The following is a 14,436-nucleotide window of genomic DNA, read 5'->3' on the forward strand; positions in this document are numbered from 1 at the left end:
GAACGATAAAACAAAAGTCGAGAAAGTCGTGGGGAAAGAGGTCTTTATCAATTTGGTCCGGAAAGTCGGGTTCAGCAGTCAAACTGATTTATTTAGGTACATTTTGATATTGATATTTTTGTACTTTTACTCAAGTCAATTTTGAACACCAAACTGGTAATTGTAACAGACTATTTCTACAATAGGGTATTGATAATTGAGTAAAAAAATGTGCATTACTGCATGCTGACATGTCATCGGTGTCCACAGGTCACCACAGACCTCCACCAGGTGCTCGTTAACAAAGGCTACGTGCTGGAGCACCGCGGCGTCGTAAAGGTCAAAGGTAAAGGAGAAATGACTACTTACTTCCTGAACGACGGACCGCCCAACAGTTAGCAGCTAGATTAGCACTTAGCGGCTGTGTGTGACGACGGGCCGATTCCCTGCCGCGAGGGACAGACAGAGCGCCACTGAGCAAGGACTCCCAGCGTGAGAGCTATAATGGCTAACAACTTAGCGACGCCATCACTTGAATTCTGAGCAACGAGGAGGAAAGAAAAAAGACGTTGAGACGTTTTGTGGACTTCGGGAAAGGAAGTGTTGAGAGCAGCCATGTCTAGCCTCTCTCTCTCTCAGGCTACTTGAAAGATGCAGAGTATGTTTATTTAAAAAAACTGAAAACGCCTTTAGCCTGTGTCAAACGAAGAAATTACGCTGTACATAAGGCTACTTTTTATTTCACTTTATTTTCGTGTGGGGGGGCTTAATTTTTATCAAAAAAAAAAATGTTTTGAGTCATTTTTTCACAAGAATTATTGAACAGGTACTCATGTTTTTGTTTCCGGGTTACTTTATTATTTATTTTGTATCTTGATGTTTTTTTTGTGCAAAAGGTCCTTTATGGCAAGTGTGACTATACATACGTGCACAAATATCCAGTTTATTACACGTTTATAAGGGTGTATGTACATGCATATTTGTGTGTGTATGAACATGTGTATCAATCGAGGACAATATTGACCAAAGACTAAAGTGTGGCTAGAAACAAGACAAGACATTGTCGCTTGCAGCTCCACTTATGCTCCCATCGTGTGACGGCGTCGCTTGCCGACAAGATTCAGACCTTGTCGGTAAAGTTAACCCATTCTGACCTGAGATCAGATTCATACGAGGTTTCCACTGGACACACACTGGTCTGATGAACCCACTCTGACCTGAGATCAGATTTTAAAAAAAAAGTCAGCCGATTTTTCAAAAATAGCAGACCTACAAGCTCGTATGAGCTTGTACATCTGCTATTTTTCAATAGCTAAAGCATAACATGACGCTAACACCAAAATGGGTTCCCGGTCAGAATGGGTTAAGAAAAAGGCAGCAATGAGCGCCAGCTCTGTTGCTAAGCAGTAGACGGCCTCATCACTATAGTGGCAGCAGCAACAGCTTATGTCATTGTTTATCATGGAATAATAACTACAGTAAACTTTCCTTTTGACTGATTCGGCCATCGAAGATATATGTTTCTTATCCTACCATCCTTCTCTGGAAGGCAACGCTGGCCTCAGCCCCTCTAGACCAAAATGACTGAAGGGAGTGAGATTAACCACTTGAAGCTTAGCCATCCCTCCTCTGTGCAGGGCATGTTATAATAATAGGGGAACATTCTGTGGAGAATTAGGTGAACATTTGCCGAAAATAGACGATGATGAGTCGACGGTTTTTGGAGAAGAGCTTCGTTAGACTAGAGGGAGAAAATAAGGGGGGGGGGGGGGTCAAGATTTTGCCCTGGGGGACTCCGGAATGAAGAATACCGTTGCTGTCGGGCAGAAACGTCTTATCTTTTACTTTTCGTGTTTCTTATAAATTAGTTGATCATAACTACAGTGTCACACAAAGGCATCAAAAGTAGCAGATCCACAAGCTGAAAACCATCGCGTTTTGAACGTGTCAATCTGCTACTATTCAATCTGCTTTTCTTTTATTTGAATCGTGAAAAGTAAACAGTTTTGGTTTCCACCCGACAGAGACGATACAGGGTTTAACAGTGGTTAACTATGGCCTCCCAGAGGAGCATGCAGCTCCACTGTGCATTGCGGGTCCTCTTCATCCACATCCCGTAAAGGGAACTCTTCCTTAGGCTTTGTTCTTCAGACTGCAGGCAAATCACATTTCTCTGTCAACATAGCATCTTAAGGACTGACTGTCCACTCTGGTATTTCAGATCGTACGGCGCAAGTATGAATCGGGGCTTAAAACCTCTCGTCACACATCTTTGGTCTGAACTATACGCTTCAGAGAGCTTGAGCGTTCAGTGGGGCAGCATAGGCATTCCAGCCACAGCAGTATTGTGATAAAGCCGCCATCCTTCCCTTTCAAAGAGCTGGTGTTATTGATCCAAATGGAACAGAAGGAAGTGGGAACTGGGAGCAGCATGGAGGTTCACGCGCCATCAGGGGTAAACAACAACAACAATGTCAATGGAAACCTTACCAGACAGCTTGGATTGTCTGACAAGTGGTTCTTAGAGGGTCCTTGAGGGGGTTCCAGGGGTCCCCCACAACGAAATGATCGAATCTTAACCAAACCCAGACCTTTTGTACACTCTGACACTCTGCACTATTGAGTGTACAAATGGAACCATGGATCCATTTGTACACAGCCAGAGTTATAGGTCATTGGTTATTGGTTATTGGTCCTTGAAACGTTTGAGAACCACTGGTCTATGAAGAATGAATATGGGAGCTGAAGTATTGATAGAGATGATCTATAGATTATGACTGAATACTGTGCTTTGTAGGGGCATAACTATTTTCACTGTGAGGTTTTGATGATTACAGCAAAACTTGCTTTATTCTTGCCAAACTTATCTTGCTCTGAAGCATGTCTGATGTCTTGTTTTTTCTTTATTTAGCTTGTTATTTCACTGGGTATTTTGTATCACCTCTGTATCCATCATTTGTATATTCTTAATGATATTATTATTATTATTATTATAAAAAGGATCAAAGACCAGCACGCTTTTCTCGTTAAAATGCCAGTTGTGAAGCAGAGCTCATTTTGGTACCAACGGATCAACTGAAGGGAAAACCTCGCCGACACTTAAAGGAGTAGTTCATCCAAAAAGCTACTTATTTTCCAACAACCTCACACCCCGTGAAGCCTTGAATTCACTCGGATACCTTTTAGTTTTTCCTGCATGCCAATGAGCCAATAATTTGATGACCGGAGACTCTGTATAGGAGACTCTTTCATCAAAATGATTGGCTCGGGAATACGACAGAAACAAACAAATCTCCGTGAATTCAAGGCTTCATCATGGGGTGTGTAAGTGTTTTTGGGGGTGAACTAAGCTACTCTACTTTTAACCAGCGCTACTTTTCTATAGGGCCAAACATTCAGCGGAAATAGTAGATCTAACCAGATCACAAGCTTTACACCACCTTGGGAGCTCAAGTCATAGATCGGCTATACTTTCAGCAAAGATATTTGCTGGCGGCTAGAGGGAAAATGGGACGGAGCCTAGTACGGAACCCTGGGGGGGACATCAGTGTACTACATAACTGAATAAAGGGGTAGTTGTTAAAAACAAACAGCTTTAAATCCTAATGTACATTACAGTATTTCCACTGGCCATAGACATGATTATCCTTGATAACACAATGCTCGCAAAAACAACACACACACACATGCTGTTGATTCACTGTATACATTTTATTAATTTTTTACACTATTTCTTTAAAATGAATACTACTGCAGTATTTCTAACCTGTCTGGTTACACACTTCCCTATACCCTACACCATGCCTTAACAACGTAGATTGGAATAGAGAACAACATGTAAATTAGAATGAGTCTGAATTAATCCAGATAACATTTTGTCTTATTTTTATTTTTGTTTACAAATCCGTTATTGAGGGAAGCCGACAGATTCCCTTGCTATATATGTTTAACATTGCCTTAATTTAAAGACGGCACGGAGAACAGTGAACGGGAACTGAATAAATGTTCTTGAACATTCACTGCCTTCACCACCAGTGCATAAAGAAGCGCCCGCTCACCTCTGCTCATTCTTATCTGACCAAATCAAAGTGATATAACTAGGGGTGCAACAGTTAATCAACGTAAACAAAACAATCGAAAGTATAGTCAGTGCAGAATAGACAAGCTCAGAACGTGCCACACTTGTGTTGTGTTTTGAGCTTGCATCTGCTATTTTCACTATTTTTTTTGCAGGACATAATATGCAACAAAGTATAGAATAACGCTTAAGTGGTTAATTGATTCATTGATATATACAGAAATGTAATAAATATATTAAAGCAGCACTATATGTAACATTTTTAAATGAATGAAATGTAATTTTGTTCATTCCGTATACACTTGGGGTGGTTGTATTTTTGTCTCCCTGCTCTTCTATTAACCTTTGACCTTTATAACATGTCAAAGGTCATCATGTCTCACCTAGACGCAGGATTTGACACACATTTTGACCTGATGGTCAAGATTCAATTTGTCCCCTGAACAAGCAGACAGGGTCTAAATCTCAATCGTCAAATGTCAGTATACTAATCAATAAGAAAAGAAAGAATATAATAGCAGATGGTTGCATCCCTAGATATAATAACTCATACATATCTGTCTCAACAATGGTTACCAACAGTTGATCGTGTTTGTACCAGAGCCAGCCCCATACAGCCTTTGGTCTCTCCTGTCCGATCATGTTTGGCCTTAGGTTTTGCCGGAGCAACAGGGAATACTGTAAATAAAGCCTAACGCATACTTAGTCGCACGGAAATATCTGATCTACAAGCTCACAGCGCATTGCGTCTGCGTTGCGAAGTGAGCTTGTAGGTCTTACATTTTTGGTGCATAAATCGGTCTCTTTAAGGGCTCATTTATGCTTCGTCACACGACTGACGCTCTGCGAAAGAAAACTGACTTTCAAAATAATTGTTTATTTTCTGTAAAACTGAAAACTCGGCTATTCGCTGTGCGACGAAATGTAGATCCAGCTTAAAGTTTGGGAGATCACGATGCTATGGAGTGACTGTGACCATTGAAGAGTGATTCATATTATAGGGAAAGCATTTATAGAATGGACATGCGTTTATTAAAAAAATAAAATGTGCATTGTATGTATTCTATTTTTATCAGCTGTCCATAGACTTATGTTGATATTTTGGGGGGGGGGGGGTATACGGATGGGAGAGGTAATAGGTGGACTCCCCATACTACTGAAAACAGTGTTTTTGCTCAGGCCTGAAGATGAATCCTTCCGTATTTGTTACGTTTTTTTTTTTGTATTTTCCCTTTAGTTGAAGGAGTTGAAAGCGGGTGTTTTGCCGAGGTTAACGACCAGAGGAGTCTATGACAAAGAGATAAATAACATTTCCCCTTGAAGAAAAAGAATAAAAGATTTAATGGCTGTTTTGATTTGTGTGTGTGTGTGTGTGTGTGTGTGTGTGTGTGTGTGTACGTGCGCGTGCGCGTGTGCGTGTGTGTGTGTGTGTGTGTGTGTGCGTGTGTGTGTGTGCGCGTGTGTGTGTTTAATGATTGCTAAACAGAAAAGATTGAATATGCGATGTGACGGTGACTTTCCTACAATAGGCGCTGAGCAAAGTGAGCATGAATGTAGCCAAAACTGGTGGATATTTAGTAAGATCTGACATCTAGCCTATAGGTGAAATGGTACACAGATGGCATACAAATAGTCTTAAGTGGGTGGCAGATCTCGCAAACGTCCTATGTTTAGGCCTACTGTCGCTAAATATCACAAGTGTGTTTTGGCGACGGAGAATGATTGATAAGGTTTTACTGTCAGCATGTTGGGGACATTGTGTGGCTTGTGGCGATCGGGTTCAATATTTAGTTCAGTGTAGTCTTGCGTGGCCATTACTGTTGCCTCTCACAATTTTCAAATGTTCAAATGCTGACCCAAATATAGCCCACCCTAAACATTGCCTCACAGTTCTATCTATTTAACATTATGCAAAGCTGCCTTAATAAATTGTGTGTAACTTTTTTTTATATAACTTTAACTACATTAAAAATAAAATATCAGAGGAAATAAATTAAATGTTACATTTGGTAAAGTGCTGAAGTACGTTTAAGAGGTGAGATGTAATGTGTGTGTGTGTGTGTGTGTGTGTGTGTGTGTGTGTGTGTGTGTGTGTGTGTGTGTGTGTGTGTGTGTGTGTGTGTGTGTGTGTGTGTGTGTGTGTGTGTGTGTGTGTGTGTGTGTGTGTGTGTGTGTGTGCGTGCGTGTGACTAGACAGATACAGCTGGCTCCTTCAGCACTGTGGCACAAAAACTGACAGTCTTTCAGAACAGGTTGAAGTCCCGATCGGACATTGTCATCTCTTTCACAAACCTATAAGAAACCACACGGAGGACAATCACAGGAATGAACATTCAGAAAAATCAATCAGACATCACACCTCTGTCGGGTGGAAGCCTATAATGTCCAAAAACTGAAAAAGTAGCAGATCTACAAGCTTGCAAATCTGCTACTTTTGATACTTTGGGGTTTTGGGTGACTCTGTTACAGTAGATGTGATCAAGAAGGGTGTTCATTTACAAATAAAACACAAACAGTTAAATTCTGGAGGTAAGAGGTTTCTGCCCGACAGCAACGTTTACACTCAACTTACTTGGTCATCTCACTGTTCTTACGGGGGTATCTCTTCACTTGGGCCCAGGGCTCCGGCCTCTGATCCAACCATCCATACTGCTGGTTGTCAGTCACAGGCAGTAAGTACAGTTGGTTAGGAGCTATAGAGAAGAATACAAGTACAGTTGGTTAGGAGCTAGGGAGACAACAATTATATTGTACCAACTGTACTTATATTATAAGTAAATAGTAAGTTGGTTACGAGCTAGATAATGCGTACAGTTAGTTAGGGAAGCTATAGGGAAGACAACAAAATGTACGTTTAGTTAGGAGCTATAGGGAAGACATAGCAATAAGTACAGTTGGTTGACAACATGAGATAAAGATGAGCAACCACTTTCAACCTGGTGTCCCTATTTTGTCCAGATCATAAAACATTATCAGAAATTGCAGAAATAGCTCACAAAATCGCGATGCATTGTACAGTATATGCTTGTAGATACGTAATGTCTGGCAAATGTTCAGCCCAGAATAGGGGCTATAATGGTTGAAGTGGTTATGTTTCTATGCTAATGAGGGTTAACTATACCGAATGCATACAAGTGTATATCAACATAGGAAAAAGTATTCAGTTAAATTCCACCCGCTTCCATGTCAACTGGACTCACATCTTGGTGTCTGAACCCTCTTGACCATGTCCTTGTATCGCTCCTGGCTTCCATGATGGATGTCCGTGCTGTGGGGTAGAGGCTGTAGGTAGACACTGCATGTATCTGTGCAGCGCAGGGTCTCTGGAAGGTGCAGTACTTAGTTTAGACAGTTTTTGGTTTAGACTATAGTCATTAGTTAGACCATGAAGTCATTAGTCCTACAACCTATCTCAAACCCTCACCCTAAACCTAACCTCCCACGGGGGCAGCACACCTAAACCTATAACCTTAACCCATGTCGAACCAATGACTAGTCTAAACTAAGTATGATGGACCAGCATCTAGAATTCATTCCACTGTCTGCATGGAGACATATAAATGTTATACTGTAGCTTTATAGGTTGAGCATTGGTTTAATTGTTTTATTTTGGATCTCTTATCTTGGATCTCTTTTGTAGATCTCTACAAGAGCTCTCTCTACTTTCCCTATAGCTTTCATTGTGATTTTCTGTGAGGTGAGGTGGCGCCAGCCCCTCCTATGTCTAGCTTTGAGTGTTTGTGTAAACACAGACACTGTGTAAAACACAAACATTGTGTAAACACAAACATTGTGTAAAACACAAACATTGTGTAAAACACAAACATTGAGTAAACACAAACATTGAAAACAAAAGTGCAGGTGTAAACACAAACATAGAAGACAACTGTGTGTAAACACAAACATTGAAGACAAAAGTGATGATGCAAATTGTGATCAAGAGCACCCCTCACTTCACACGGATGTGATTTCATTGTATACTCCACACACAAACAGCCCTAGTAATCTGTATGGCAAAGCTTATTCTTTGAATTACTTCATGCTACTGCTATGGGCTATACAAAGTGCACACACACATATTACCACATTGAAGACAGTAAAAACTAACTAAATAAATAAATAAGAAAATATAACAGAAAAAAAATAAGTTCAGGAGAATGTTAAAAAACAAATCTCAATATAAGGCAGTGTGGCAAATAAAAGATTGCCGTTACAGTATTACTAATACAAGAGGTTACTCCAGAGCAGAGCTATTGGCTTACATATCAATTACCTTGTGAAAGAGACACTCCTCTTGAATTTAATATCATTTTATCCCCAATGGGGTTCTGATGCCCCATAGTTGTTATTCCAAAGAAAGCCATGATGTGCTCAGTTGAGAGTTCCTCACCACTCTGATGGCGATGCAGATGCTAGCAAAAACATTTAAAGAATAAAATACACCCAGCCTTGTAATGCATTGTTTGGACGGAACCATGGCAACATGCACCACCCCCACCAGCAGCTAATTGGCTCAGAATTCACACCAGTGTCGGTGTCCACAGTCCACACTAATATAGTCCAGCCCAGGGGTTCCAAAAAGTTTCAGCTCACTAAAAGATATACATTTGGCATCTCTAGGAGCCAAACTTATGGATCTAGAAGCTCTAGAGGCCTACAATATTTCTTAAAAGGTTATTAAAATTGCCTTCCAAAGTGTGTAGGAGCCGGAGGGGCTCTTTTTTACAGTATTGTGGGAAGCATAACAAAGGGAATATACTTGCGACCCAGAATATGGTTGTGGGATCCAGAAACAATGCAAAATGCGGCCAAACTAAAAAAAACATATCAATTTTGGGTTCATTGAAGGAGACACAGAACAGCACAAATTAAAAACAAGCAAAATGTCCTCATTCCACCCAAAAAACAAGAAAATATGTCCTCATTGGAATGTCCTCACTCACCCACTGTCAATGATATTGATATCTGTATGTGTTAAGGTCCATTTGATGTATGGTTTATATTACTCTACCACTAGAGGGCACTATGGCCACAGGTTCATCATGCGATTGCTAATCAAGCTCTGCTCACAGCAGGTGTTGCTGTTGCTGCTGAGAGAGGCGATCAGTTTTTAATGTGCTTCCTGTTGGTATGTATTTGCTTTAATATTTTTGTACTGAAATCAATTGACCATAAATGCCCACTGCACCCATCTTGCCATAGGTTAGCTTGAATTATCCTCCTGTCTGCAAAGTGTTTGTTTCATAAAAATCTGTAGACTGCAAGGAAAGAAAGCTCATAACATGTCTACAGTGTCTACAGATATTTTTTTGTTGCAGATTGGAAGGGCTCATTAGATATCACTCAACTGTCAGCAAGATCAGCCTGCATGCTGGGTGTTGCAAACCTGCCAGAGGAAGAGAGACAGCAGGTAACATATCGATGCTGTCGGGCAGAAACCTTTACATCTCCATTAGTGTTTTCTTCATAAATGAACAGCCTATACTTACTAAAAACGTCACACGGAAGCATCACAAGTAGCAGATCCACAAGCTCGAAACGTTTTGAGCTTGTGTCTGCTTTTGCAATTTTTGTATTTGAATCCTGAAAAGTAACAGTTTTGGACATATGAGCCGGTTTCCACCCCACAGAGACGATACATGCCTGGATACTGTATTGCTAATTGCTACTGTGTGTGTGTGTGTGTGTGTGTGTGTGTGTGAGATAGATGCAGCTATTCAATGCCAGATTTCCATAAAGTAACATGCGATTAGATGTACTGTATATAACTGCAATTAAACAATGATTTAACACAATTTGTAGCACCATGACCAAACTGTATTCAACACCAAAAGTGAATCCTGGTAAGTTTGTCAAACTATAATATGTTCAGAACTCCAATTGAAATGCAAAACCATGTCCTTTTATTGTATATATAGTCATACAGTTGCAGTAGGTGTCCAATTTCCCCTCTTCTCTGTCAACTCTGACCTACTGTAGCCTACTTTGCTGCATGTGTTATTCTATTAGACTTTTGCACAATTAAAATAATGTAATTGTATTGTCTGTGTAGCGCCTGCGCAGTTCTGAGCATTTGTGTTCCTCATGACTGAAGAAGGAGGCTTATCCTTATAATAATAATAACTTATAATAATTCAGCGAATCTCTGAATGAATGAATGAATGTCACTGACAGCGCTTTATCTCAACATTGGCTGCACCAATCACTCCCACTTTTCACACAGGCATGGACCATAATTATATGGAGGTCTTAACGGAGCCCTTTTTTCCATTTGACACATTAATGATTTATGATGAATTTATTAGTGGATTAAAAAAATGCAAAAATGGGTATTGTACTGTCAATATGACATGAATATGAATGCAAAGTATGCATGGTGAGATGTGTGCAAACCGTGTAGTTTATCAGGAGAAGAATACCAAAGGATGCAACATTTAATATTTAATTAAAAACGCACCGGACGCAGTACCCCCCCACGGCCACAAGAGGGGGGCAAATATCTCACAACGGGTAAGGGCTAGTACAATACAAACACACGACAAGTATGCACATGGTGCTACTGTACGTACATGCTTATCATGGCTCATGGAAGATACATTATTTCCGTTGATTGAAAAGCTTCAAGAATTGTGTTGTATGTCTGTAAAAGAATAAACTGTACTGTACTGTACTGTACTGTAGTTTGTGTGTTTGAGGGTGTGATGGATGGGTTTGTTGTCCCCCTCTCCAGAGTTGACAGACATCATGGCCTCCTCCAGGAGTTACGACAAACTGCTGTATGCGTGGGAGGGTTGGCACAACGCAGCAGGAGTTCCTCTACGGAAGCTTTACCCCACATTTGTGAAGCTCTTCAACAAGGCTGAGGTGGCCGATGGTACTAAGAACCGTTACTATCATCTCTGTTCCTGGTAAATGGTGCATTTATATAGCGCCTTATCCAAGGCGCTTTACATAGATTCTGTGCATCAATTCACCCATTCACACACACATTCATACACCGATGGTGGCGGAAACCGTGCAAGGCACCAACCAGCACATCAGGAGCAATTTGGGGTTCAGTGTCTTGCTCAAGGACACTTCGACACTAACCCTGGGGGAGCCCGGGTTCGAACTGGCAACATTGCGGTTACCATCCAGCCACTCTACCCCTGAGCCACCGCCGCCCTGAAAGTAATCTTTTAGTACAACCCTATAGAAGGTATGCATGTGACATCATCATCATAGCCAGAAGTTATGTGGGAATGCCTACGGAGTGGCAAAAAACTACGTTAAATGACGTTACACTCAGTTTCGACACTCACGGTAAACACAAAGACAAACTCATACTGTACATGTTACCATTTTATCTTGTCAAAGGTTTTGAAGATGCTGGTGATTTCTGGAGATCTGAGTACGAGACGGACACCTTCAAGGAGGACCTGGAGAAGATCTACAAGACCATAGAGCCCCTCTACCAGAACCTGCATGCATATGTCCGCCGCAAACTCTACAATCACTATGGGCCCAAATACATCAACCTTAAAGGACCCATCCCTGCCCATCTGTTGGGTACGTACAGTATCGGGCTGATCGATATAGTGAAAATAGCCAATCTACAATCTCACAACGACTCGCAATGCATTGGGAGCTTGCAGATCGGTTGTTTTCACTCTTTGTCTATTCCACCATTGTACACTAAAGTATACGATAGGGTTAAATGGAGAGGGTTCAATAGTAAATAAAGTTTTAAACATATTTAAGTTCCTTCTCTTGTAGTAGTAGGCTGACATTGTTCATCCCAAACTCGTCGGTCGTTTTGCCTAGCTAAAAGTCATGACTACAATATACCCAACTGAGTGGAGTGCCTTGGAATCTTTAAGTTCACCTGTGTTTACTCACACTTGGAACAGTATCATTTTGGAGGCCGTTGACATCAAAATGTTTGAGAACTACTGTCGCGAGTTCTGTCTGACGCAGACATATATTTCTTCTTGTTCTTCCTTTAGGGAACATGTGGGCGTGTGTATGGAATGAAATGTATGGCCTGGCGATCCCCTATCCTGGAAAAGCTCACGTGCATGTGACTGAGGCCATGGTCAAAAAGGTAGGAGACCATGAATTGTATTTGTGCCGAGGCAACAGACTGGAAAAGTGTTCCCATTTGAAAAAACTGAACTTTACTTCATGGGTCTTTCACACAATAAGCCTATGCATTCAGTCACATACAAATACAAATGCAACATGTATAGTCTTTTGTTGACAGTGTAATGTAAGTCGGACATCTGTACAGTCCTTGTCTCTGTTCAAATGGCAGTGAAGCCTTTCTTTCACATCTTGAGAAAGAGACAAGAATGGAACAACCTGAATCCTTACAAATCCGACTGATATCCCCAGGTTACTTTCAATATCCCTTTTTTAGTACTTCATAAAAGAATACACCTGACAGTGACTGATTGATCCTTTGTTTGTTTGATTGATTGATTGATTGATTTAGACGTTACTGTATGTTAAAATAGAGAAATAATAGAAAAAACAATTCATTCGCTGAAATAACACGGGATTAAAAAAGACTCTTTTCCATTATGATCCTTGACTACAGACAGACATCCTGATATGAATTTGACTCATACACGCATCCCTACTGCTCCACCAGATCTATGCCACACGCATGTTCTGTGTTGCTCCACCAGAACGATAATGCCACACGCATGTTCTGTGTTGCTCCACCAGAACGATAATGCCACACGCATGTTCTGTGTTGCTCCACCAGAACGATAATGCCACACACATGTTCTGTGTTGCTCCATCAGAACTATAATGCCACACACATGTTCTGTGTCGCTCCATCAGAACTACAATGCCACACACATGTTCTGTGTCGCTCGATCAGAACTATAATGCCACACACATGTTCTGTGTTGCTCCATCAGAACTACAATGCCACACACATGTTCTGTGTTGCTCCATCAGAACTATAATGACACACACATGTTCTGTGTCGCTCCATCAGAACTACAATGCCACACACATGTTCCGTGTTGCGGAGGAGTTCTACACCTCGTTGGGTCTCATGGAGATGCCTCCAGAGTTCTGGAAGGAGTCCATGCTGGAGAAACCCACCGACGGACGACAGGTGGAGTGTCACGCCTCCGCCTGGGACTTCTACAACCGCAAAGACTTCAGGTTAGCACGGCTGGACGTCCTTTAAAGCACCTTCAACCTGGCGGCCCTATTTTGCATGGGCAACACGTCACACGTTTTTTCATTCTGTGCTTGTTGAAAATGTTTGAGTTGTGCTATTTTCTTTATTTTTGAAGTAGAGTTTAGTTGAAGCAATTAAATGTGTGTTTTCTTTTTTTATCTAAGATCTACAAGCTCACATTCAGATCTACATACATGCAGCTTGTACAGGCAAACACTTCACCACACCATCGACAAACACCACGTCGTGTGTAACTAATGGCCCCTACACAGTGGAGGAGTTTTACAGTTGTCAGTATTTTCTTTTTAAATGGTCTGTCATTATTATATGAACACACTATAATAGGTGACAATATGAATGACCTATATGGCATGGGCCAAAGTTCAGGAGGATATGGGACATTGACCACTGGGCATTAGTTTGTAAACAGATAAGACATATTTATCTCTCACTCGCTTTTATGTTTTATTGGCTTTTAACATCATGTAACCGCCTGGTTACCATACGTTGTGTGGTCGTATTGCAGTTGTTCATGCCGCAAAAACGAGGGCGAGGCTTGATTTCATAGGGCGTGCCAGATTTATTTCAGCCGTCACATTTATCACTGCTAGGAATGAAATTAAGGAAGGATCAGCTGTTTGCGATCACTTTATCAATGCCGTGTACTACAAAACCTACACTCGAATTTGGGGCAGATTTGACACTCAATTGATATATGAGGGCCTTTGCGTGGTGTGTGCATAGCCATGTGAAACTATATTCTCGTGCTGTATTTTGCTCTCCATTTCATGGTCATGGTCATGGAGGGGTGAGAGAGAGAGAGGGGGTGCAGAGAGAGAGAGAGAGGTGTGAATGATGAGAAGAAAGTATACAGTGGGTCGCCGTGCGCATATATGGCTCTCTACTATTTAGGTAATAAAGGGCGCACCCTTGACTGCATTTGTCACTGTGCCTGCATGCCCACGATGTGCGCGTATGAACATTTGTTAGCCTACATTATAACGTGGCATTTATTATACACCTCGAAAATATAGCCACTCTACAAGCTCATAAGTGGTTGTGGACACGTCTATAGGTCTGACTCTGCTAGTGGTCAGGTGTGTGACCGACTGAACCAGTGTCAGTTCTGTGTCTAGGGGATGTAGTTTTGTTCCGTGGCCAGTAGATGGTGCTGCTTCTATCCCGTGGGAGGTCTGAC

At 41.3% G+C, this 14,436-nt stretch overlaps 2 protein-coding genes across 4 annotated transcripts in view; one reads left to right on the forward strand and one right to left on the reverse strand.

Annotated features, from left to right (window-relative positions):
• The window catches only part of LOC308316058 (adenylate cyclase type 6-like), a 100,483-nt gene extending 95,100 nt beyond the window's left edge, over positions 1 to 5,383 (forward strand). For 2 of the 3 annotated variants that reach the window (XM_080764404.1, XM_080764405.1), the window contains one exon: positions 250 to 5,383. In XM_080764404.1, coding sequence (XP_080620530.1) covers positions 250 to 378 — 129 coding nt within the window. In that variant the 3' untranslated portion in view covers positions 379 to 5,383. The remainder of the gene's footprint in view (positions 1 to 249) is intronic. The other variant, XR_013964114.1, reaches the window with a different exon arrangement.
• A 917-nt stretch (positions 5,384 to 6,300) lies between these two features.
• Positions 6,301 to 8,421, reverse strand: spmip11 (sperm microtubule inner protein 11; the record flags this gene model as incomplete). The annotated part of the gene is made up of 4 exons (XM_080762994.1): positions 6,301 to 6,349; positions 6,630 to 6,750; positions 7,258 to 7,380; positions 8,331 to 8,421. 4 exons carry the CDS (start codon positions 8,419 to 8,421, stop codon positions 6,301 to 6,303), a joined length of 384 nt encoding a protein of 127 aa, XP_080619120.1.
• Between the last annotated feature and the right edge of the window lie 6,015 nt (positions 8,422 to 14,436).

This window comes from Protomyctophum bolini (assembly GCF_963924005.1).
Source record: "Protomyctophum bolini genome assembly, chromosome: 5".
NCBI lineage: Eukaryota > Metazoa > Chordata > Actinopteri > Myctophiformes > Myctophidae > Protomyctophum > Protomyctophum bolini.